At 47.2% G+C, this 26,420-nt stretch overlaps 2 protein-coding genes and 1 gene segment (V, D, J or C); all 3 read right to left on the bottom strand.

Annotated features, from left to right (window-relative positions):
• LOC145523947 (M1-specific T cell receptor beta chain-like) overlaps positions 1 to 13,856 on the bottom strand; it is a 33,670-nt gene extending 19,814 nt beyond the window's left edge. The window contains exons 1-2 of the mRNA XM_081535191.1: positions 13,728 to 13,856; positions 12,911 to 13,222 (exon numbers count right to left, since the gene is read on the bottom strand). Coding sequence (XP_081391317.1) covers positions 12,911 to 13,222; positions 13,728 to 13,761 — 346 coding nt within the window. The 5' untranslated portion in view covers positions 13,762 to 13,856. The remainder of the gene's footprint in view (positions 1 to 12,910; positions 13,223 to 13,727) is intronic.
• The window catches only part of LOC145523662 (T cell receptor beta constant 2-like), a 121,624-nt gene that overhangs the window by 29,996 nt on the left and 65,208 nt on the right, over positions 1 to 26,420 (bottom strand).
• LOC145523667 (anionic trypsin) lies at positions 3,015 to 7,825 on the bottom strand. 2 transcript variants are annotated; one of them, XM_081534377.1, is made up of 6 exons: positions 7,521 to 7,825; positions 7,187 to 7,274; positions 5,620 to 5,779; positions 3,980 to 4,233; positions 3,454 to 3,590; positions 3,015 to 3,215 (listed from the first exon to the last, which is right to left on the bottom strand). In XM_081534377.1, coding segments are annotated over exons 2-6 (705 nt in total). In that variant the 5' UTR covers positions 7,188 to 7,274; positions 7,521 to 7,825; the 3' UTR covers positions 3,015 to 3,062. The 2 variants fall into 2 exon arrangements, with proteins under 2 accessions (XP_081390503.1, XP_081390502.1); XM_081534376.1 differs by lacking the exons at positions 7,187 to 7,274; positions 7,521 to 7,825 and adding an exon at positions 6,758 to 6,804.

Genomic DNA, 26,420 nt, shown 5'->3' with positions numbered 1-26,420 from the left:
ATCTATGTGTAATTTTTTAAACCTTTTAAGCACATGAATTGATCCATTTTAACCCAAACTGATTTCCCAGATGTAACTGAAGTCTGAAGAGGCTAAAAAGTCCCCCAAAGTGGCCGGAGACAAGGAGAAAGGGCTGGAATTAGCACTCCGGTCTCCTTATTTAAGATGCGGGACTCTCATAGGCGTTGCTCCTGAGCCCTGGGGCCCTACTCAGGCAATCTCACCTCCAGTACCCAGACTGAGGGCTCCCTCCCACGCCCTCTGCTTCAAACCTTGGGCAAGTTACTGGATTTTTAAAAAGCTCCAGTCTCCTTAACTGCTTGCAATGCAGGAGACGCGGGTTGCCTGAGTAAGGAAGATCCTCTTGAGAAGGGAATAGCTACCCACTCCAGTATTCCTGCCTGGAGAATTCCATGGACAGAGGAGCCTGGAAGGCTACAGTTTATGGGGTCACAAAGAGTCGGACACAACTGAGCAACTAACACTAACATTCCTTAACTGTACAATGGGAATGATGATGATAAAATAAGACCTACCTTATGGAGTTCTTGTGAGACATAAATAATACACCTAAAGGTTTATTGGGCTTCCCAGGTGGCGCTAGTGGTAGAGAACCCGCCTGCCAATTCAAGAGACATAAGAGACTTGGGTTCGATCCCTGGGTTGGGAAGATCCCCTGGAGGAGGGCATGGCAATCCATTCCAGTATTCTTGCCTGGAGAAACCCATGGACAGAACAGACTGGCAGCCTACAGTCCATGGGGTTGTAAAGTGCTGGACACAACTGAGCGAGTGAACAACAAAAGGTTTATTGGGTTCCCGGGTGGTGCTAGTGGTAAAGAACCTGCCTGCCAATGCAGGAGACGTACGAGACATGGGTTTGACCCCTGGGTTGGGAAGATTTCCTGGAGGAGGGCATGGCAACCCACTCCAATATTCTTGCCTGGAGAATCCCATGGACCGAGGAGTCTGGCGGGCTATAGTCCATGGGGTCAAAAAGAGTTGGACACAGCTGAAGTGAGTTAGCATGCACACATGCAAAAAGGTTTGTCATATGCCTGCATATAGTTATTAAAGGTGTTGGTGACTGCTGTTTCACAGACAGTACTGGTCTAGGGCTCTCTCTACCACATTGGTTCCCAAGCTCTGACATCCATCAGGATGCCTTGGAAGTCTTGTTAAAAGCAAGCTGCTGGGCTCCGTCTAAGAATTTCTACTCAGTAGGTCTGGGGTGGAGCCTAAGAATTTGTGTTTCTCCTAAATTCCCAGGCGATTCTGGTCCTGCTGGTCCAGGGACCACACTTTGAGAACTGTTCTTCTGGAAGGCCTTTTCTTCAGTATTTGCCTCCTCTTCTAGCTCATACTTCATTCATTCAACCCCTGGCTGCCTATTATGTCTCAGCTATTGTTTAATCAGTAGACATACCAGGATGAGTAAGACAAGCCATCTTCTATAAGAAGCCCAGGGTTGAAGGCCGCAGTAGGCAAGTCCATACACAGTAAGCAGCATGAGCAGAACTGTGATGGAAGTAACCATAGAAGAGAATGAGGACTCCTTACTCAGACCAGAGTAAGAGGGTCTTGGAGCCAGTGTAGGGGTGTGGGGAAGAGAATGGGGAGCAGGAAGAGTCAAGGACTTTTCTGAAGAGGGTGAAGAGGTGGGTGGGCAGCACATCTTGTCAAATGGACCAGTAGTGTCCAGAGCTGGAGGTCAGAGGTGCATGGCATGTTGGAAGAACCCCCAGCACTTCTGAGCGCTGGGGCACTGCAGGGGAAGGGAGGGGTGAGGAAACCCAGCCTGGAAACACAGGCAGGGCCAGAGCAGGAAAAACCATGCATCTCTGTGATGAGGAGCTTGGCTTTTACTTCGAAAGCTGTGGGGCATCAGGAAAGGTATTAACCAGAAAGCAAACAACACACTGGGATCCCTCTGAGCACAGGCTTAAAAGACTGCAAGGAGCTGAGTGCCTCTCAGGAAGTGCTCTGCGGGGGATGAGCTGGAGAGATGTTGAGTAGCAGAGCTGAGGACCGCAGCTGGTGGGCCCGTGAGGTAGGGTGGAGGAAGCAGGGGTTGGGCTTGGGCGCTGGGCAAATAGAGCCCAACTCCAGATCTGTCATTTGCTGGACGAGGCATGTGGGTGAACTGACAACTTTGTCTGAACCTCTGTTTCCTTGTCTGTATCTCCGGAATAATAAACACTGCAGAGGTAGAGGGAACTAAATGTGGAAAGTGCCTATCAAGGACTCAGGAGGGTGTTCGTATCATCACGTGGGAAGAACAGAAGGCAGGTTTCTCAGGAGTGGGAGGGAGAGAGACCCAGGGAGCTCTCGTCTCCCATCTCCCTCAGACACGTGAGCTGGTCCTGGGAAAACAGGGGCCAGCGGGGCCTCCCGCTTCCAGGAGGGAACATATGCTGGGGACACGGAGGGGGCTCAGAAAAGGCCAAGGTGATTGGCAGGTGCTTCCCTAGGAGTAGGGACCAGTGAGAGGAGGTATGGGATCTTACAGACCATGCCCCACACATGTGTGTAAGTGTTAGCATGCATGTGCACACATCAGCCCCGCACTCATGACCCAGAGACAAATCAAGGCCAATGCAGCCTTTCTGGAATGAAGTTTCTCCAGGGACCCCTCCCCCTGATGATATTCTCTGCATTCCTTCTCTTTACATGTGGGCTTCCCTGGGGGCTCAGATGGTAAAGAATCTGCCTGCAATGGGGGAGACCCAGTTTCTGAGTTGGGAAGATCTCCTGGAGAAGGAAATGGCTACCCACTCCAGTATTCTTGCCTGGAAAATCCCATGGACAGAGGAACCTGGTGGGTTACAGTCCACGGGATCACAAAGAGTCAGACACGACTGGGTGACTTTCACTTTGCTGTTATACCAGTGTGCCCTGGAACACATTTGGGAAGTGGGGCACATCTGTAAGGGGTAGTACCCTGTCTGACCTCAGGTGGGTTTGTTTCCCAGAGTAGGGGTGGGGGTTGACGAAGAAGGTGCACACCTGGGCAGGTAGGGCACAGTCACTTTATTAGTATAGTGATGGCAGAGGGGCAGGGCTTTAGCTGTTGGCGGCAATGGTCTCCTGAATCCAGTCCACGTAGTTGCAGACCTTGGTGTAGACCCCAGGCTTGCCCTTCTGGGCACAGCCATAGCCCCAGGACACAATGCCCTGGAGCTGTCCGTTGCAAGCCACAGGGCCACCAGAGTCACCCTAGGGAGGAAGTGAGGAGATAAGCTTTATAAACAGAGAAGAAAAGGGAACAGGAGCCACACACAGTCTGAACCTCACAAGACCCTGTTCCCACTGGCTCTGGGCCCCACACCCTCCTCACTGTGAAGAAAGGCCACAGCTGAGCCTCCCTCGTTTCTCCAGGGGACCATCAGCCCATGGCCCTGAGTGTTCACATCCTACTCCCAGGGAGGCTGCCACGTCTGGGCAGGTGTCTCACCTGGCAGGAATCCTTGCCTCCCTCCAGGAAGCCAGCGCAGATCATGTTGTTAGTGATCTGTCCAGGGTATGAGGCTTCACAGTCTGCGTGACTCAGCAGCGGGGCCTCCAGGCATTGCAGCAGGTCCGGGTAGTTGACTTTGAGGAACAGGACGAGATCAAGCAAAGAGATCAAGCAAAGGAAAATGTGGGTTAGGATGGGAAGGGGGATGGTAACCCAGGGCTGAACCCTGAGGGCGGCCAGGAGAGGCCCCCAAGGAACCCTGAGTTTCAATTCCTGGCAGGCTTGCTGTGGACCCCTCTCTACAGGTGCTAAGAGCAGGGGCCACATCTGTCCTGTCTTTTGATTCTCAGACTCAACCCTAGGACACTCGCACCTCTCAGGTAACCAGCACAAAGTCCTGTGTGTGTAGTAGGTACTTGATGGGAATTTGCAGACTGGAAGCAAAGGGGTCCCAGCTCAGGTTACGCTTGGTTCTGGGCAGTGTGGGTAGGTCAGAGGGTGAAGACATGAGGGTCCCACTCACCGCCACTGCTCAGGGTGTTGCCCCAGCCGGAGATGAGGCACTCGGTGCCCGCGGAGGCACAGGCACTGGGCAGAGCCAAGGTGGACACCCGGGCATTGATGACCGCAGGTGTGGAGAGTTTGATCAGCAGGATGTCATTGTCCAGAGTCCAGCTGCTGTACTTGGGGTGGCGGATGATCTTGGACGCATCGATGAACTGCTCCCCACCCTCCACGGCGTTGATGTCGTTTTCTCCCAGCCTCACCTGGATGTGGCTGTTGAGGGCAAGCACAGTTAAGGCCTTTTTGTCCACAGGCCCACGTCCCCCACGGGTTCTCCCTGCTTGCAGGTGGGGGTGCAGGAATGTCAAAGGCCATAGAGGTGTGGTAGGTCAGTGCAGGTGTGAGACCAACAACCTCCGTGCTGCAGGGGGCCTGGTGGTGGAGAAGGGATCTGGCTAGGGACCATCTGCTTTTCCAGCCACCTTTCCCACACCCCTCATGCATTCAGTGCCCAGTGCCCTGGGCGAAAATGAACCATTTAAAGTTCCCCAGACATCCTTCAACCTCTGCAACCTTGCAAACTACATGCAATCACTTTTACTCCCTCCCTTCCTGATCTGGTAAGGGCCACCATCCTGTGTGATCTTATTTGTCTGTCCATCTGTCCATCCTAAGTCTTTCATTTGTGTCCAACTCTTTGTGACCTCATGGACTGTAGCCCTTCAGGCTCCTCTGTCCATGGGATTCTCCAGGCAAGAATACTAGAGTGGGTTGCCATGCCCTCCTCCAGGAGATCTTCCCCACCCAGGGATCGAACCTGCGTCTCTTACGTCTCCTGCACCAGCAGGTGGGTTCTTTACCACTAGCGCCATCTGTGATCTAACACAGCACCTCTCAAAGAACAGCCACAGGACCTGCACCACAGGACCTGCACCTGGGAACACGTTAGCAACTCAAATTCTCTCTTCTGCCCAGATCCTTGCATCAGGGTTTCTGCATCAGAAACCCTTGAAGTGGGACCCAGAAACATGTGTTGTAACAGGCCCTCCAGGTGATTATTACGTGCATTCAGGTTGGAGAACCCTTGCTTTTGGCAGTGATTCTCAGTTCTGCCCAGGAGTATAGAACTGCTAGAGGCAGAGTGTTGAAAACTCACCAATATTCAGACTCGTCCTAAAAATTCTGAATTAAATGGGAACTAGGAATCATATTATTATTATTTTAAAACAAAAAGAAATATCTTACAAGGTTTTAACATGTAGCCAACTGGCAAAGGTTATTTGTATGAGGTCTTTCCCCCCTTTTCCCACTGGCTATTCCCACCTTCAAAATAGTCTGTGCTTACTTTTTATGGGACTTTCCAGGTGGCACCAGTGGTAAAGAACCCGTGCCAGCCAATGCATAACACCCTGGGTTTGATCCCTGGATCGGGAAGATCCCCTGGAGGAGGACATGGCAACTCACTCCAGTATTCTTGCCTGGTGAAGCCCATGGACAGAGGAGCCTGGCAGGTGTCCCTCTTCACCCATAGCTCCTGCCGAGTCAGCTACTGTTGCCCACTTCTTCTCTTCCCCATCATCATACTGAGCTCTGGAAGGACCTCAGCTCTTCCAGAGGACCCTGGGCAGAGGGCTTAGTCATCAGGGGCCCAGCACTTACTATTGGTAGCAGTGAGCCGCGGACACCACCCACTGGTCACTGATGAGGGAGCCCCCGCAGAAGTGGTAGCCAGCGTTCAGGGACACCTGGTAAGGGACGGAATTCTCCGCACAGGTGTAGCCCCCAACGATCTTGTCATCATCGTCCGAGGAGAAAGCCACTTGAGTGGAAACGGGAGGAGAGGCTGATTCAGCAGGAGGGTGGAGCCCCGAGCCCCGCGGCTGGACTCTGCTAATCAGGATTCCTGACTGAGCACAGGGAGGGGAGGAAGCCCACCAGGGAGCATCCGTGGCTGGTCTCACAGGGGGTAGTTCTCCCGAGTCGCTGTGTGTCTGCAGGGCACAGAGCTAGGGACCCTGCAGGGGCTCCGGCTCAGACCGGGGACACCAGGGCAAGGACAGTAAACCCCCCTCACGGTGCACTCAGCTTCCTAGGGTCTGAATGCGGTCCTCTCACCCACTGGCTGCTTCTCTCCCTTTTATTCATCACCAGTCTACTCCCCGCTGCAGTTTCAGCCCGTTTGTCACGATGGGTTGGCCTTGCTAGGGAGATGTGGCTGCAAAGCTCTGGCTTTGCTGTACCAACTCCTCCCATAGCTCACAGCTGAGCAGGGAGCCCAGGTGCCCTTGGCGCAGGATAAAGGTGGTTACTGTTATTGGCCAATAGAACAGTGATTCGCAGCTGTGGCTATACATCCAGGAATCTTAAAACTACTCAGGAAGCTTAAAAAATCAGTACATGGGTCACACCCCAGGCCAATAAATAGGACTCCGCTGTGAGTCACCTTCTGTCTCCCCAGGAGCATCCGAGGCTAGGAACAGCTCGAGTGGAGTTACCTACAGTTGTCACCGCCAAGCCTTAAGGGCTGGCTCATTTCACAGACCATCTCCACCTGCTTTGCCTTTCTTGCCTCTCCCAACAAAGCCCCAAAATGAATGGACAAGAGGAATGGGAGTGGAACCCGGCAGAAGGTGAGAGAAATGAGGGGGTAAAGAGAGCCCCAGAGTGGGAAGGAGGGGTGCTGGCCAGGGAGGGGAGAACACACACAGGTAGAACGGGAGAGGCTGGAGGAATGGTGAAGCGTGCATCTCTGCCAGGAGAGGGGCTAGTGGAACCTGAAGCGATGAGTGGGACTCACCAGCAGCTCCCACAAAGGCAAGGATCAGCAGGGGATGCATGGTGGAGAAGTGTGCTCGAGTGGCTGGTGGCGAGCCTTTATACCTCCCGAGGAGAGGGAGGGGGTGGAGGGGGACCACCCCTCCCAGGACAAACACACCTGCAGCTTCCCTTGTCCTGGACTCTTGCATCAGTTCTGCTATGTTTGGCCACTCCGTGGATTCATGACTTCCTGGTGATAAGGAAACTTACTTTCCAAGGACACAGAGGAAGACTAGCTGACTCTTAGGAGGATATTCTGGGGGTAAGGAACACAGGGGAAGCCAAGACCCCGCTTCCCACAGCTGAGTCTTCTTAAACCGAGCGGATGATGGAGATGAGGAGGAAGGGAAGGCAGAATGACCTGGGACCCTGGGGATCCTCTGACCTCATGGAGATTTACTCAACTTACTTTAAGGAAGGGCTGATATTAGTAGCAAACTTAGCTGCTTGGTATCCTGAAGTCCCAGGAGAGGAAAGAAGTCTTGACTATGTCATACCTGTAAAGAAAAAGACCCTTGTCAAGTCTAAACTACAGGGTCAGAAGCTCAAAGCCCAAGCCTTAGGGAACCAGGACCCCAATACCAAGAAGTGATGAGATGGGAGAGGCAGAGTTTCTTGTGAGAGGCAGAGTTTCTTGTGAGTCTGGGCCTTCAAGCTGGCTCTCCTTCCTACCAGGGCTTGAGGGACGGGGTAGGGGGAGGCATTTGGAGGGAGGAGAGGCCAAGGATTAAGTAGGTGTTTACCTGCTGCACTGGAGTAACAAGAGACCGGTATCATATTCCTCCTCTTCCTCACTTAGATGCTTGTCTTTCTCATCGCTCACACAGCCTTGGGTTCTCTTTAAGCAGCCTCCTGCTCACCCTGGGAGACTGCACTAACGGTGATGAAAATTGCCCCCACCTGCTAGGCGCTGACAGCCTGAGCCAGAATTATATGTTCCGGATCAGATTTTAGAAAAAAGGTTTGAACAATGGTAAATCTCGGTCCTTATCAGAGAATGAGCAGTAGGTAGAGAAATTGGCGCGCGATAAAGGTTGAGAACGTGTGCGCATGCGCTCAGTCGATCCACCGCTGCAGCCTCATAGACTGTAACCCACCAGGCTCCTCTGTCCATGAAATTGAGTGATTAAAAACAACGTTGAAGGTGGGGGGATTCTGGAATTTTATTTATTTATTTATTTTTTTGATGCAGTGAGACTCGTTTGCTGGGCTCAGTGCAGAGTGAATCTTCCTGGAAAGGATCTCAATTTGCAACCTGCCATGCCCATCAAGACACAATCTTGTAATTTACTGAGGCTCCACTTGGCCAGAGGGGTATAAAGATGTAACCAGTGTCTGTGCTGGAACCTAACCTTGCGAGCCAGGTCGACAAGCCTTCCCATGAAGAGGCTTCTCCTGCTCACCTCCTCTGAGCTCGGGGTTCCTGATGGGCAGGAGTGGGCAGAGTCTATATAGGTACTCTCGGTAAAATGAGAGTAAAGGTAAAAATGAGCGAATGTTCTGAAGGTGGTGAACAAAGTCAGAAAAGCTCAGAAGTCTGGTGGCAAGACAGGAAGTAGTCTGGAAGGACAGAGTAAATGGAAATACAGTGAACTGGGAGAAATGGCAGGGCGGGCTCTTGGGTGGAGAGGGACCCACAGGGTGGCTTCTGCTCTGGTACCTGGAACAGCTGGAAGCCAGCTTCTCCATGACAGGACACCCACTTCTCAGAGCTGCACACCCTCTAATCCCTGACAGGTTCCTCTCTAGGTGGCAATACTGCTGTATTTGTATAGTGCCCAACAGCTTTTAAAGAGCTTTCACACACACACAAGCAGCGGTGGCCTGCTGATTTTCCTTTGTGTTGAATTTCAAGCTTCCCTTTTCACGTTTTCATCATGACGTGTGCAGAACAACATTATTTCCTGTTGTAGAGGTTGAGACTAGGCGTCAGAAAGGTTCCGTCTTGACTGAGAACATAGACCTAAAAATGGCAGAGCTGACCTCAAGGCCGCCGGAGGACAGGGAAAGTGCTGTGAAGTGTGGGAATCACTGCAGATGGCAGCTCAGGGGCCAGGCCAGGGAACAAACTACATCCGGATCCCTCCTGATGCTGGCTTCCCTGGCAGAGAAAGAAGCTTGAATTTATCTGCCCCCCCGCCCAGCCCCACCTTGCCATGGCCTTGGGCCCCTCTGGGCCACGTCAAAGGCAGGTTGTGCTCACCCAGGTTGTGGAGCCTCTATCATAGGGGCTTCTTTTGCAGAAATACCATAAAATATGCTATTCCGTTTTGTCCCCTTGTTGTGGGGTCTTCATAGGAAGCCTGGCTTTAGAGGATGAGAAACGTCACACCTGTTTCTTTTCCCAGCCTGGGGGGTGAAGGTGGGGGGCCGAAGGGGCCGGCTCATGTTTCTGGCCACCATTCTGCTCAGATAGAAAGGTAAGAGTCCCCCCTCTCTGTTAGAATGACTTGGCTCATTTCTAATGGCCTCACGTTGCCTAAACTCAGATGCTTTCTGTAGAGTTCTTCTCCAGGGCAGTCCACATAGCTTGGCGGATTTTTCTTTCTTCTGAATCCTATTTATTGACTCAGTGTATTAGTTTTCTAGGGCCGGCAGAACAAAATAATTGCAGAAATCCATCTTCTCACAGTTTCGGGAGCTGTGAAGTCCATGATCAAGGAAGGTGTTGACAGAAGAAACTTTTCGTATTTTGAGTCATGGAGAAGTCATTCTGGCTTATACATGAGTTAACTTGAATGTTATACTAACTAAAACAGCCTATTTGTGGCCTATCAAACTTACATTGTACATCTGCTTTACCTAGTAAAGAAAAGGGCACACTGACCAGAAGTAAAAGATGTCTGTGTTAAAACATAAAATGCCTCCCTTCCTGGGACACCCGTGATGGTGCTCCTTCGATGACAAGACTCTCTTCCCAGGGGCCAAAGCCACACTGACTCACTGAGTTCTGCTGATCTATTTTTTCAAACCTGGAGGGAATGTATTCCTGACTTGCTTAATGTTCTTTGTTCTGCCAAGATATAAAACTGGGCTGAAAACCCTGCTTCTCTGGAGTAGCTCCTCAGAGTTGTCTTAGAGGCTGCCTTTTGGGTTCTAGTCTTCAGTTCAGTTCAGTCGCTCAGTTGTGTCCGACTCTTTGTGACCTATGAACCGCAGCACGCCAGGCCTCCCTGTCCATCACCAACTCCCAGAGTCCACCCAAACCCCATGTCCATCGAGTTGGTGATGCCATCCAGCCATCTCATCCTCTGTCGTCCCCCTCTCCTCCTGCCCTCAATCTTTCCGAGCATCAGGGTCTTTTCAAATGAGTCAGCTCTTCGCATCAGGTGGCCAAAGTATTGCAGCTTCAGCTTCAACATCAGTCCTTCCAACGAACACCCAGGACTGATCTCCTTTAGGATGGACTGGTTGGATCTCCTTGCAGTCCAAGGGACTCTCAAGAGTCTTCTCCAACACCACAGTTCAAAAGCATCAATTCTTTGGTGCTCAGCTTTCTTTATAGTCCAACTCTCACATCCATACACGACCACTGGAAAAACCATAGCCTTGACTAGACTGACCTTTGTTGGCAAAGTAATGTCTCTGCTTTTAAATATGCTATCTAGGTTGGTCATAACTTTCCTTCCAAGGAGTAAGCGTCTTTTAATTTCATGGCTGCAATCACCAACAGCAGTGATTTTGGAGCCCCCCAAAATAAAGTCTGACACTGTTTCCACTGTTTCCCCATCTATTTCCCGTGAAGTGATGGGATCAGATGCCATGATCTTAGTTTTCTGAATGTTGAGCTTTAAGTCAACTTTTTCACTCTCTTCTTTCACTTTCATCAAGAGGCTCTTTAGTTCCTCTTCTCTTTCTGTCATAAGGGTGGTGTCATCTGCATATCTGAGGTTATTGATATTTCTCCCAGCAATCTTGATTCCAGCTTGTGTTTCTTCCAGCCCAGCTTTTCTCATGATGTACTCTGCATATAAGTTAAATAAGCAGGGTGACAATATTCAGCCTTGACGTGCTCCTTTTCCTATTTGGAACCAGTCTGTTGTTCCATGTCCAGTTCTCACTGTTGCTTCCTGGCCTGCGTACAGGTTTCTCAAGAGACAGGTCAGATGGTCCGGTATTCCCATCTCTTTCAGAATTTTCTACAGTTTATTGTGATCCACACAGTCAAAGGCTTTGGCATAGTCAATAAAGCAGAAATAGATGTTTTTCTGGAACTCTCTTGCTTTTTCGATGATCCAGTGGATGTTGGCAATTTAATCTCTGGTTCCTCTGCCTTTTCTAAAACCAGTTTGAACATCTGGAAGTTCATGGTTCACGTATTGCTGAAGCCTGGCTTGGAGAATTTTGAGCATTACTTTACTAGCGTGTGAGATGAGTGCAATTGTGCAGTAGTTTGAGCATTCTTTGGCATTTCCTTTCTTTGGGATTGGAATGAAAACTGACCTTTTCCAGTCCTGTGGCCACTGCTGCGTTTTCCAGATTTGCTGGCATATTTAGTGCAGCACTTTCATGGGATCATCTTTCAGGATTTGAAATAGCTCAACTGGAATTCCATCACCTCCACTAGCTTTGTTCCTAGTGATGCTTTCTAAGGCCCACTTGACTTCACATTCCAGGATGTCTGGCTCTAGGTGAGTGATCACACCATCGTGATTATCTGGGTTGTGAAGATCTTTTTTGTACAGTTCTTCTGTGTATTCTTGCCACCTCTTCTTAATATCTAATGGGGGAAATGTGACTGAATGGCTAGAGTCTAGGTGATACTGAAAGGAAGCTAGATCTATCCTTCAGGACTGAAGTTTTGGACCTTGAGAAGATTTTCCTTCATCACCACCTTTCAGAACCACACTTGTGTTAAAATGTAGTGATGATTTCAGAATAAAGTGCAAGCCTACCCAGAAAATAGGCTCATAGCTTTTCAACTAGGGAACAGGGAAATTCCCACAAAACTGTAGACTGAGGGTAAGGTGTGGGTGCAACAGGAGTATGTATCGTGAAACTGGTACTTGCTCTTGAAATTGAATTGTGCCTCTTTCCAGATGTGCTATAATTTGGTCTTGATTATACATTTTCCATTTCATAACAGAATACTCAGCGTGTCTTCAACTTTACAGTTTTGCAGGTCTGCTGACGTCCTTTTCTGAATGCCACGATAGGCATTTAGTAAAGAGCCAAGAGCAGCTTTTTAAAAGAAGAATAGTCATTGGCAGGTAGAAAGGAATATAGCATGACACAGAGCTCTTTGTATCTGCCTTGTGATTCTCACTGGGGAATGTCAGGAGCTCTACAGAGCATTGCTATCTGCCACAGGCACTTCAAGAACAACGGAGCCTGCTTGGTTTATGACCCTGGTGGCTGAGAAGCTCCAATCATAGCCTCATTCTGCTATTGAACTCTGCTTTGCACGGGCCCAGCCTTACGGATTGCATAGTAAGTGGGCCAGAGTAGCATACCCAGGAGGAGTATATGTTAACTCCAAAATCCATGAGTCCCACGAGGCATTGTGCCTCTTTCTCCATGTCTGGAGATGGCTCGTTTCTCACTTTGGAGGACATTCCAGCATATCTCACACCTCTGGACTACTCAGAAGCTCACCAAGTGGGAAGATCCCTGAATTTTTGCAGATTTTCATTGGTCTGCCATCCATATGTCATACCAAGATATCTAGAGTGCTTTATAGTTTCCATTCGCCAAGAACAATCAGCATAATGCCATCAATGTAATGGACCAGTATGATATAAATATGACGTATAGTGCATTCTGAACTATATTAATAGAGAACAGGCTAAATATAGCTCAGAGATAAAATACTTAAAGGGTATTTTTGACTCTGCCACTTGAAGGCAAACTGTATCTGATTGTCTTTACTATTTCTAAACACTCCTCTGGGAGAAATTTTATCCTCAGCCTCCAGTAGTCACCCTTCCTGTCTGTGGATGAAGTCCTCCAGCTGATCCCCCAGTTCCTTCCTCATCCCCAGCCGACCCATTCACACCCACCCCTGCCCACCAGCACACAGGCAGCTGCCTCTGTGGTTTCCCCCCTCCAGCCTGCCTCCCAGGGTTCTCAGGCTCACCTGGCTGGGAGCTGGGTGGGAGGGAGAGGGGTTCTTGCTGAGACCCTTGATCTGTGCCCAGCACTGTGTCTCCAGAACTGCAGAAGTAAGAGCTGCTGTCTTTGGAGCTCACGTTGCTCACAGTCAGAGTTGAGAACGCCAGGTTTGGGCGGCTAATGGGAAACTTGTCCTCAGTAAACCCACTGTTGTAAGTAGCCTTGGAACCTTGATTGGCAGTAGCCATCAGCACCAAGCTCTGTCCTGGAAGCTGACGGTACCAGTACATGAAGTTGGGCTCGCTATCGACCTGACACTCAATCGTCACGGAGGTCCCGCGTTGACGGATGGCCCTGCTTGGCTTTTGAGAGAGGAGAGCACCAGACACAGGACCTAGATCCAGAGAGACAGAAACACCCGTGAGAGCTGACAAGTCTGTCCCCAGGCAGGAGGGTCTCTTACTATTTGCTCCAGTATTACCTTGGCTCCCAATCAGCCCTATAGCACTGCCTCCACTCGGGTTTTGTTCTTCCAGCTGTTACTGCTTTAGGATTCCCTAGGCTGAAACTCCAATACTTTGGCCACCTCATGTGAGGAGCTGACTCATTGGAAAAGACCCTGATGCTGGGAAGAATTGGAGGCAGGAGGAGAAGGGGACGACAGAGGATGAGATGGCTGGATGGCATCACCGACTCGATGGACATGAGTTTAGGTAGACTCCAGGAGTTGGTGATGGACAGGGAGGCCTGGCGTGCTGCGATTCATGGGGCCGCAAAGAGTCGGACACGACTGAACAGCTGAACTGAACTGAACTGAATCACACATCTCTCCCATCCGCTGACCCTCTACACCTCAGCATGCGTATTCACCCCAAATTTCCCCCAGGATAAGGCCGTACCCAGTCCCAGGAGAAATAGCAGAAGAGTCAACATCTTTTGGTGACGGCTTCGCCACTCCTCAGAGAAAAGGCACTGACACGTCAAATTCAAGTTCTTCTTCCTTCACCACCATGTAGCTCTTCCCTACTGGCTCTGTTCCTTGCCTGTCGCAGGAAGCCTAGTTTTTGCAGAACATGGAGACAATTCATCTGCCCCCTAGTGGAGCTGTGTGGCTCTTCACTTGGGATGGATCTTGATTCACTAGGCTCCCAGCCTACAACTGTGGTCTTCTCACCACCCTTGACCACTCCCAATCCATCATTGTTGAGCACCACTCATATTTCACTCCTTGGTATAAAGCAAGAATGGGATGCAGTATTGACCTCAGATAACCACAGGTAAGATTTTAGAATATTAGGGTGACATAACTCAGAATTGCAACCGTTGGCTGAGTATTTTGGGTATTCCAAACTTTCCCTGATACCTACTCTGGTAAACTGACTCCTATTCCTGAATTCATTCCTCTTAATAAATGTATCCCCACTTGTCTTGTTGTCTAGGCTCAGCAGTTCATCTTCATTATCTCTTTTCTTCTCACCTCCCTCATTTATTAATTCACAACTTAAATGCACTGTACCTCTATTGTCTCTCACATCTCCTCCTCATTTTGGTCATCTCAGTCATAACTGTTTTGTTCCTCTTTACTTCATGGCTCTTTGCAGGAGACCTGGGTTTGATCCCTGGGTTGGGAAGATCCCCTAGAAAAGGAAAAGGCTACCCACTAGAGTATTCTGGGCTGGAGAATTCCATGGATACAGTCCACGGGGTCACAAAGAGTGGGACACGACTGAGCGACTTTCACTTTCACTTTTCTGCTATTATAATATAGCTCATTATGGACTATAAGACAGATCTCTGTCTGTAAAATTTGGCCAGAGTGCTATGGTCCATTTTCATCATCCAATTGTTTCCTCTACCATGCAACTTCCTGAAACAGCTTAACACTTGTGTAAAAGCTAAGCCAGTCTTTTTGAACACTTACTCTGTTTTACACGTGTCATTTCAGACTATCTGTAAATTAGGCTACTTAGGCAACTATATCCCATATTTTACAGATTAGGAAAGTTTATAGATTTAGTTCAGTTCAGTCCCTCAGATGTGACCAACTCCTTGCAAACCCATGGACTGCAGCATTCCAGGCTTCCCTGTCCTTCACCATCTCCCAGAGCTTGCTCAAACTCATGTCCATTGAGTCGGTGATGCCATCCAAACATCTCATTCCAAAGATTTTTATGTAACCTAATCAAGTTCACATAGTTTGTGAGTAAACAGCAGAAGCAGGACACAGATCCATGTGTATGTGATACCAAAGCTCAAATGCTAACATAGGTACCATGAGAGGTTGCCTCACGTTCACAGTTGCTTGGGCCTTAGTAGAGTAGAAGCTGGTGGGTGACTGACAACTATAGGCCTAATACCCTAAAGGAAATGAGGGATCTCTAGAAAGATATTCCTGCAAAACTAACTTATTTCTTTGATTCTGAGATACCATCTATTGTAAGATGTACTTTAAAATAACTTTTGTTGTTTTTGGGTGGTGGTTAATTCTACTATATTAGTAATAAACATTGATTATGGGATTTGCCAATATTTTAGAAAAGTAAAACTGTGAAAAACAATTTACATTAAAAAGGAGGAAATGTGGTATGTTAGGGATAACAATATTCGAGTAACCCTTTTCTATGTGATGTGTATGTCTGTGTGTTGCCTCTACATCTATGGCAGATGCTAGAAACAGTAGTTCCAAATAAACCCCACCAGGTAGCACCCTGGTAAAAGGTACCTGAAGTGAAAGTCACTCCGTTGTGTTTGACTCTTTGCGACCCCATGGACTATAGAGTCCATGGAATTCTCCAGACCAGAATACAGGAGAGTGTAGCCTTTCCCTTCTCCAGGGGATCTTCCCAACCTAGGCATTGAACCCAGGTTTCTCGCATTGCAGGCAGATTCTTGACCATCTGAGCCACCAGGGAAGCCCAAGAATACTGGAGTGGGTAGCCTAGCCCTTTTCCAGTGGATCTTCTTGACCCAGGAATTGAACTGGAGTCTCCTGCAATGCAGGCAGATTCTTTACCAGCTGAGCTACCAGGTAAAAGGTATACAATAATCCAATTTTTTCTTGACATGAAACATTAAATACATTAAAATCTGTTGGTCAAATAAATCAAACTTTCTTCCAAAATAATCCAGTCTTTTTCTGTTTTAGCAATCCTAAATTCTTCAGACAATTGCCTAATGATTTACCGTGAAAGCATAAGCAAGAGTCTAAAATGGAAGAAAGCCCTGACTTCCTGTTCCATTTCCCAGATGTAACGAGGCACTGCTCAAGGGTCAGGTGGATCAGCGCAGGAGTGGGGGTCTTCCCTCCGTTAAGAGAGCTCCAGACACAACACTCTTTGGACCCTGAGGTGGGGAGGAGGTTGTGAGAGGGAACTAGGATCTAGAAGCACCTGGAGTTGAATTAGAGGGGAAAGTGTCCCTGGATTCCCCCTCCTTCTCCTAGGAGGAGGCCTCGACAGAGGGGCTGAGAAAACCCTCCACTCAAAGCCCAAGGCCTCAACTAAAGAGACCTAGGAATGCAGTTCCAGGGCCAAGGATGCAAATACTATGAAAAGTATATATTTTTTTTAAAACGTATTTATTATTTATTTGGCTGCTCCAAGTCTTAGTTGAAATCCATGAGATCTTCAACCTTGGTTGCAGCATTCAAACTCTTAGATGCAGGCTCTATTTCCCTGACCAGAGGTTGATCTCCAGCTCCCTGCCTTGGGAATGTGGAGTCTTAGCCATTGAAATACCAGGGAAGTCCTGAAAAAGAATTTAAAAAAAATTTAATTGTTTTTTATTGGAGTATAGTTGCTTTACAATGTAGTGTTAGTTTCTACTGTATAGCAAAATGAATCAGCTATAAGTGTACATATCCCCTCCCTTTGGACTTTCTTCCCACTCAGGTTGCCACAGTGCAGTTAAGTAGAGTTCCCTGTGCTATATAGAGCAGGTTCTCATTGGTTATCTCTTTTATACACAGCGCCAATAGTGTGTATGTGTCATTTCCAGAGGGCAGCCCAAGGGCCCAAGGGTCTGAGTCCTTGACTTCAGCTGCCTCAGAGACTGCAAGGCAATGGCCCCTCTGAACCCACCATCTCCAGAACTCGTTCATCTCTCAGGCAGAACTAAAGAGAGGTCTGGATATCTTGCACTGGATGCTAAAACTTTCTGGCCTGGTAGTAACATGTCACTTGTACTTATTGCTCATTTTCGGCAACAAGTCTCATGCCCTGCCCCACCCCCAACCTCCAGAAGCCAGAAAGTACAATCCCATCATGTGTCAGGAAGGGGGGAAAACAGAAATACGTGGGGGACGGCACTCATGATTGTTATGTGCGAGTGTGTGTGTTAGTTGTTCAGCTGTATCCAACTCTCTGCTACCCCATGGACTGTAGCCCGCCAGGCTCCTCTGTCCATGGGATTTCCCAGGCAAGAATACTGGAGTGGGTTGCCATTCCCTTCTCCAGGGGATCTTCCTGACCCAGGGACTGAACCTGGGTCTCCTGCATTGCAGGCAGATTCTTTACTGTTTGAGCCACCAGGGAAGCCCTCGTGATTGTTAGTCACCCACACAATACAAATCTCCTCCGTCTCCTTCCTACGAGAATGCTAATAAGTTTGATTAGTTATCTATCTCTCTCCTATTAATTGCCTATTAAATTAGGCAATTCTGACCTTGTTTCCTGTTCCATGAATAGACCTGGATGCATTTCAGTAAATCAAAACCATCATAACCTGATTGTAATTGGCTCAGGAAGGAACATGAGACATGACTCAGGTCGATGAGATGCTATGAGAGGTTGCAGGGCATTTGGGAAAAGCTGTTCTCATTCTTCTAGGTCAGCTTCTAGGAGTAACTCTCTTCTTCCTGGAGGTGAGGGAGAAAGTGAGGGAGCCCTACTGCGACCTCAGATACAACCATATTCTTACCACCTCTTGCATCCTAGCTTATTCCTTTTCTCAGAATTTTTCAGTCATTACTGACCATTCAGAGAATGTGGAGAAAGATTCCTTTTTCTCAGTTTTTCTTTATAGGCTGAATGAACAGAATTTGGATTCCCCAAACATTCTCTGGAATCAGCACATGGTTGATATAGTTTATCTCAAGGAAGGGTTGACAATGTGTGACTGTCCTCAATGGAGAGTAAAGATACTCAGGTCTTCCCTGGTGGTCCACTGATTAAGAGTTCTCCTGCTGATGCAGGGGACACAGTTTGGATCCTTGGTCTGGAAAGATCCCTCAAGTCTCAGGGCAACTAAGCCTGTGTGCCACTACTTATGAGCCGTGTTCTAGGGCTCGTGCGTGCCACTACTGAAGCCCATGTGCTTAGAGCCCGAGGTCTGAAACAAGAGAAGCCACCACTAGGAGAAGCCTGAACATGGCAACGAAGAGTAGCCTCGGCTTGCGGCAACGAGAAAATGCCTGCACAGCAATGAAGACCCAGGACAGCCAAAAATAAATTTAAAACAAAAACAGAATAAATAAACAAATAAAAATTTTAAAAATATTTTTAAAAAGTGCAAAGATACTGAGAAGGGTAGCAAATGTATAGTAAGAGGAAGAGGATAGGAAAGGAAAGGGAAAAAAAGATTTAACCAATGCCGGGGACGGGGGAGCCTGGTGGGCTGCCGTCTGTGGGGTCGCACAGAGTCGGACACGACTGAGTCGGACACGACTGACTCAGACACGACTGAAGCGTCTTAGCAGCAGCAGCAGCAGGGCATAAACAGCTATACTCCAATAAAAAATTGTTAAAAATGTTAAAATATAATTTTTAAACATTTTATTTATTTTTTATATTTGTCTGTGCTGGGTCTTCATTGCTGTGTGCAGCATTCTTGCCTGGTAAATTCCACGGATAGAAAAGCCTGGCAGGCTACAGTCCCGGCGGGTCTCAAAGAGTCAGATATGAATGAGCAAAACACATCAACAACGAAGCTCTAATTTGCCTTTATAAAAATTCTAAATAGATGTTTAAAAAAGTATATCACTGCTTTTTATAACCTGAGACCCTGACAGTTTAAATAGAATTTCAAAGACTAATACATTAATCAAAAAAAAAAAAAATGGTAGGGGAGGAGTTCCCTAGTGTGAATCTGAGAGAGGAGTCCTCCTCCCGGTGTGGGTCGAGTTTCATGACTTTAGCCTGGGAACAGCATTAGAAGATTGGGCAGGTCCACTTCGGAATGGCCCCTGACTTGGAAAAGGGAGGTGAGTGGGGCTTAAAAACTAGCCTGTGCTGCCCTGGCCAAGAAGTGTGGCTGTGGGCTTGGTCCCGCCCTACTGTCTGCCTTTCTTCTAATGGGCACGCATGTGCCGTAGGAGCGGCATAACTTGGGCCCTGACTCAGGGTCTCCCCCGCCCCGCCTCCTGCCTCTGCCCTTTTTGTGCAGAGAGGATGTGGCCGTGCCGCTCTGTGGATTCACTGCTGGCGCAGAGGTACACAGATGTCTGGTTGGTGGTGGCAGACTCCAGGGTCAGAGGGAAGCTCTTCTTTTTCTTTCTGGAGACACTGTACCCCTGGGGCACTGGAGAAGGAAATGGCAACCCACTCCAGTGTTCTTGCCTGGAGAATCCCAGGGACGGCGGAGCCTGGTGGGCTGCCGTCTATGGGGTCGCACAGAGCCGGACACGACTGGAGCGACTTAGCAGCAGCAGCAGCAGCAGCAGTACTGCTTTAAAGACCTTCTCTCCAAATAGAGTCACGTTCTGAGGTACTGAGGGTCAGGACTTCATCAAATGAACTTTTTTTTAAATTAATTAATTAATTTATTTTTGGCTGCACTGGGTCTTCATTGCTGCTCGTGTACTTTCTCTAGCTGCAGCAAGTGGGGGCTACTCTCTAGTTGCGGTGCGTGGGTTTCTCATTGCGGTGGCTTCTCTTGCTCCTGGGCACATGGACTTCAGTAGCTGTGGGGTGTGAGCTCAGTAGTTGTGGATCACGGGCTCTAGAGCCCAGGCTCAGTTGTTGTGGTGCATGGGCTTAGCTGCTCTGTGGCACGTGGGATCTTCCCAGACCAGGGATAGAACCTGTGTTTCCTGCATTGACAAGTGGATTCCTAACAACTGGACCACCAGGGAAGCCCCAGCATTTGAATTTTGAGAGGACACAATTCAGTCCACGATTCCAGCTGCCTGAAAGATCTGAGATGCTGTCTTTAACAGGCATCTCTGGGCAGAAACACCGCATACAAGTTATTGGATCTTCATTGCTGGGGTGAAAGTGAGCACCATCCTGGGATGGGGAGGGCATACAGATGTCTCACACAGATTCCTCCTAATCTGACAAGTCTAGATGAAAGGTATTAGGCTAAGATTAAAATTCTGTTGTGGCACATAGAGTAAATAAAAGAATTTTCCTTTATTAATAAAAACAAACTCCTTCCAAAAAATTTTTCATTGATCTAAGTTATAAATTATTTCTATGTTCATATACATTTTTAATAAACACACAATATATGTGTTTGCACGTGTGCATATATGCACATGTGTGTATGTGTGCACATATATAATTTATCTCTTAGTAAGCACTGTTTTTCCACAGAAGTTGATTTGGAGAATTGTCAGTCAAACAATTTTCCCAGTCACGCTTGGGCTCACTTACAAGTAGTGTTTCAAGGGTTAAGTTCCTTGAAGTTTGGAATCATTCATGCTCCCTTCAGGCACAGTTTCTGCCCCAGCCCCTCCAGTTCTAACTTAAGCATCAGATTAAAAAAAGCATCATGTTTGTCAAGATGAAGAAACAGAACTTGAGTCACTTTGGTCATAATCTATGAGCAGTTTCAGATTATTTATGTTTAAAATTTTAACCATTGAAACAATATTTACTGTGAAGTATAAGATTTCTGTTTGACAAATACAAATTTTGGTTCATACGTGAGATATTTTATTGAATCTGAATAAGATTTTAAGTCCTTGAATATTATATGCATTAATATTAATGAAAACATGGATATGCATTCATTATACATGTGCATTAATTAATACATATTCATATATATTAATATTAGTGAAAGGCATTAATACAGTCTTATTTTGCAATTGCTGATTTATTAATAAATCTAAGGACCAAATCAAGAATATGTTGATTATTAGTGATTATTATATGACAGTTAAAGAGAAAACATTGTTATGTAGGGGAGTAGGGAGGAGCCTGCTAACATATTATTTCTCTGGCAGACAAATAGACTAGCCATACTATGGCAGAAGGCAAAGGGTTCTGGGCCTTTTTGTTATTTGTTGTAAAGGAGAGAAATTCCAAACCAAGAGCTACTCAGGAAAAGATTTCTTCCATAGAGTCCCTCTGTCTCAATCTCCTTCCTGTCCCCACAGCAGCAGTTTGGGGGCAGGGGGTGCACATGCCTGCTCTGAGCCCAGTGACCCCAGCAGCTCATGGCAAGTCCTCTCCCTGGTGAACTCCCCTCCTACCCCCCAGTCACCATGCCTGTTCTCTGGGGCTGGAGACGATTGTGGAGTCCATGACCAGAAAATGCTGTGCCTGAACCTGCGGTGGTGAGGGTTTTACAGAAATAGATGAGTCTAGAGCAGAAACGGGCAGCGTCTTTGCTCAATAATAACATCATCAAGTGAAAAACATCCCTTAGAAATCTTTCTCATCAGTTTTGTTACCTAAGCTGCTTATAAAAGGGGCTCTTTGCTGGAAAGAGCCCTGGTGAAGGAAATGGAAACCCGCTCCAGTATTCTTGCCTGGGAAATCCCATGGACAGAGGAGCCTGGTGGGCTACAGCCCATGGGGTGGCAAGAGTTGGATATGACTGACTGTTTAAACAACAACAAAGCTGGAAAGAGAGATAAGCATATATTCTGATTAGAATGCTGGAAGTCATCTTAGAATCCTTGCACTGATATTTATTGAACCCTTGCGATATGCCAGATACTGGGAATACAGTCATAGACCACAGGCATGCTCCATGCCTCACAGAGCTTCCTTTCAATTCATCATCTGTACATCACATAAAACGGGGAGATTTATATCAAACAAAAACTTACTTCACCAGGACTATTGCAAAACTAAGATGTGTAAAAGGCGTATTGTGTTCAGTAAAAGGCCAGAGACTGGAGGAACCTGGGAAGCCATCATGAGATCCAGAGCAGAGCAGGAGTTTGCAGGTGGACCTAGCAGAAGAAAGGTCAGGGGCAATTTGAGGTTGTCTTGGTAGACAGGTGGTGAAAAGCAAATATAAAATAACTCTGAATAAAGTGATGAGCCCCAAGGAAGTGAAATCCAGGGGCCGGGACCTGCAGTTGGAAAGGCAGTTTGTGATGGAGTAGAACTGGACACTCCATGCTGTTGTGGGGAGAGGGTGGTGGGAGACAGGGAAATGCAATGGACTGGACTGGCCTAGGGGACCTTGGGGAGAGTCCTTGAAGACAGTGCATGTCAGGTAGAAAGATGTGCCCTGTAGCAGGTGGTGTGAGGGAAGATGGAGTGATGTCAGTGACTCCTGTTAAAGGGTCAGTGTGGAGGGGGCCTACTGAAACAGCAGAAGAGAAGAAAGTTGAAAAGAGCACAGTGACAGCTCACCCACAGATGTCGTCCTTTATATGACCTGAGGAGGGACTCATACTGACTGGGGCCCTGGAACACCAAATATCGCCCAGCTAGAGGGTTGAGAGAGGCTTCTGTGGGTGGGAGCGTCCCTCATAAGGGCAGGACCCAGGAAGGCGGAGTCACCTCTCTCCTGCGACCTCCTTTCTGTGCAGAGAGGAAGTGGCTGTGCAGGGTGGTGGGGTAACCACTGGCAGAGGTGTCTGAGAGGGGCTGGACATCTACAGTTTGTGAGAAACGCTCAGCCTTATTTTAAAAGGCACAAATCTCCCAGAGACTCCCATCGTTGGTACTCCTGGCACCGTATGAGCAATATATTAGCTGTAGCCCTATTCTCAGGTGACGCGAGTGGTAAAGAACCCACCTGCCAATGCAGGAGACCTAAGAGACAAGAAACATGGGTTCGATCCCTGGGTCAGGAAGATCCCCTGGAGGAGGAAATGACAATCCACTCCAGTATTCTTGCCTGGAGAACCCCATGGACAGAAGAGCCTGGCGGGCTACAGTCCATGGGGTTGCAAAGAGCTGGACATGACTGAGCGACTTTCACACACACACAGCCCTTTTCCTGGCTCTTGTCTGGATCATCACATGTGGGTCACAGTCCATATTTTGGTTACACCACAGAGTCACGTTCTTTCCTGACCCTGAAACCTGATAAACTGGAACTTTAATGGCATCAGCACCCTGGACATGGTAGATAAAGAAAGATGGTGTCTGGGGAGAGAGCTCAATAGAGTCGATGTACCACCACCAGAGACAGGCTTAATGTAGGAGTTTGGCAAACCAAGCTCAAGAGCATTCTACCTGTGCCCATGAACCACCTAATCCAAGGAGACAAACGGCTACGCATCCGAAAAGCCCCAGTGTTCATGGAAGGTGAGCTCATGATGAGATGTCTGTGTTAACTCTGGAGTTTGTGAAATGAGACTTGGCTACCAGGGAGTCAGTCTATGATATGTTGTCTGCTAGTTGCCCATGCTCAGAACCCCCTTCTAAAGACCAGAAGGCATGCTCATTTTCTGCATAGCATCAAATGTGATATTTATCTACAACTGGTCAACTCAGAATAAAAAGCAGCTAGTGTCTTCTGTCTCCACAGGTTATAGTGGTGTATTCTTATCTTTTGTCTCTTCATAAACTTCTTAAATTTCTACACACATTATTATTTCAGCATCACAATTTTTCACTAGTATATAATTGAACTTTCTCACTATTACCATAGTCTGGATCCTTAGAAGGATTCTTCATCATTCTTAGTGTCTCTCTAAACTTCTCCTCAAAATTACTTTGATCAATTTATCTAAATCTGTAAGTTTATATTCATCCCACTGAAGCTCCAGTTACAAAGGTTCCCAACGTCACTGATTCCCCCTAGTGAGGAATCACTAAGTTCTCCTCGCCCTGAGCCCCTAGTTTGATGATGAAGTCAATTGTTATTGAGGACTATGATGCAGAAGAAGGGAAATGACTGTAAAATCCACACCTCTTTTCTCTTGAATTCTTTCTTCAGATCTATATCACCATTCTGCCATCTATTTTGCTGCACAATCATTGTGCGGTCTTTTTAATTGCCCTTTATTTAGTCTAAACACTGAGATGCCTTTGTTTTCCTAGCTTCATCATTGTCGTTGAGTCACTAAGTCATGTCCAGCTCTTTGTGACTGCATGGACTGTTGTCTGCCCAGGCTCCCCTATCCATGGGATTTTCCAGGCAAGAATACTGGAGTGGGTTGCCGTATCCTTCTCTAGGTAATCTTCCCAGCCCAGGGATCAAACCTGCATCTTCTGCATTAGCAGGCGGACTCTTTACCACCAAGCCACCAAGGAAGCCCTCTCCTAGCTTAACTCAGGGCTGCAATATGCTTTCTACTTAATACTTTCATCTTTTATTCTTATAAATTTCTTTTCACTTTTTGTACATATGTTCCTAAGAACATATCTCATGTCTGCCTCTTATACTCAAGGAATGTGCCGTCAGTCCCAAAGAAAGAAACTGGGAAGTTGTGGCTTCTCCACCTGAAAGTAGAGAGACTTGGATTCTGGATGGCTAGGGAAAATCTAACATTTCATGTATGTGTGTATGTCTGTGTGTGTGTGTCCATGTATTAATAATTCTGTGTCATTCTATGTGTATATTCCTCTTTTTTATTTTTGCTTGCAATTAGAGTATATTTACTTTTAATTACATTTTGTTTTCTTCTCGAATATGAAGCACATCAAAACTCAATTATATGCAGGAACAAGTTCTTAAGGATTGCTACAAGATTGTGCTCTCTGACTGCTCTTCAAAACTCCTTGATTACTCAAGACTGAATGAATTAGTTTTCATCAAGACTGGCAGAAAGATTAAGTTTGTAGAACATGGCGAATTGAGTCTGAAGTACCAATGGAGATTTCAAGTGACATTACCATGTAGAAAGTTGCATAAGTTGGGCTGAAGCTCAAATTAAGTAACTGGCTAGAGTACTGAATCTGATAATTGTTAGAATAGAGAGTTTCATTAAAGTGATGAACTTGAAAGATGTTGTTCTGAGAAAGTGCATAAAGTAAGGAGAAGAGAGAAAAAGAATGGAATATTGGAAAAAATCGATTTAATGGAAGAATACAGAAATAGTAGTCTACCAAGGACACTGACGGTGAGTGAACCAAAAATTGAGATTAAAACAAATCATGAGCAGTATTTGGCCTTAGTGTGGCTGCTTTAACAGCACTTCAGACTGGGTAGCTTATAAACACCAGAAATGATTTCCCACAGTTCTGGAGGTTGGAAGTCTGAGATCAGGGTGCTCGCATTATCAGTGAGTGCTCCTTTCTGGTTGCAGACTTCTTATAACCTCACTTGGTGGAGGGGGGTGGGCTAGGGAGCTGATTGGGGTTTCTTTTATAAGGGCATTAATTCCATCCGTGAGGACTGCATTCTTTTGACCTAATCATCTCACTGAGCTTCCCTGGTGGCTCAGATGGTAAAGAATCCACCTGCAATGCAGAAGACCTGGGCTCAATCCTTGGATTGAGGAGATCCCCTGGAGAAGGGGATGGCAACTCACTCCAATATTCTTGCCTGGAGAATCCCTACAGACAGAGGAGCCTGGCAGGCTACAGTCCATAGGGTTGCAAAGAGTAAGACACGACTGAGCGACTAAACACACAGCAATCATCTCCCAAAGGCCCCACCCCCAATACCATCACATTTGCAACTAGAATTTCAACATAAAGTCAGGGTAGAGGGGGAAACATAAACATCCAGACCATAGCATGTTTTAGCTCTAAAAATCCACCCAATTTTGTATATATTTCTTTAGTATGTGAGCAATTATTTGAGGTAGAAGTTAGGCACCAGAAAAAGATTCCATAAAAAAGACCAAGACTGAATTCCTTTAAGGAACAGTTGAAATCAGAACTCTCCTGGTCCTAGGAACAAAGAGAAAATTGGTGCCTTAAGGCAGGTCTAAGTCAAGAATCAGAGAAGGCAATGGCACCCTACTCCAGTACTCTTGCTTGGAAAATCCCATGGAGGAGCCTGGTAGGCTACAGTTCTTGGGGTCGCTAAGAGTCGGACACAAAACTGAGCAACTTCACTTTCACTTTTCACTTTCATGCATTGGAGAAGAAAATGGCAATTCACTTCAGTGTTCTTGCCTGGAGAATACCAGGGACGGCGGAGCCTGGTGGGCTTCTGTGTATGGGGTCGCACAGAGTCGGACACGACTGAAGCGACTTAGCAGCAGCAGCAGCAGCAAGTCAAGAATAATAGTATGCCAGCTCCAGGCTCTGATATAATGGAGGGACTGGGTTTGTGGATTCTATATAAGTGCAAAGGGGTCTGTCGGCATCATTGTCTCAGAGTCTCTCACAGATGGGGTTCACTTGTGATGACTTCCAGGAACTAAGAATAAGTTATTGGATATAGACTCTATTTCACAGGAAGCAGTCTTTGGGTGTCAGTCTCCACTGACATCTTTGATTTAATTAGTATAATTCTATTTATATTGAGAATATAATAAAAGTGAGGCTTCCCAGGTGGTGCCAGTG

The sequence above is a fragment of the Giraffa tippelskirchi genome, chromosome 10 (assembly GCF_054371585.1).
Source record: "Giraffa tippelskirchi isolate mGirTip1 chromosome 10, T2T-mGirTip1v1.2.pri, whole genome shotgun sequence".
In the NCBI taxonomy this organism is placed as follows: Eukaryota; Metazoa; Chordata; class Mammalia; order Artiodactyla; family Giraffidae; genus Giraffa; species Giraffa tippelskirchi.
The sequence above is the reverse complement of the archived record's forward strand: the minus strand, read 5'-3'. Positions and strand labels throughout refer to the sequence as shown.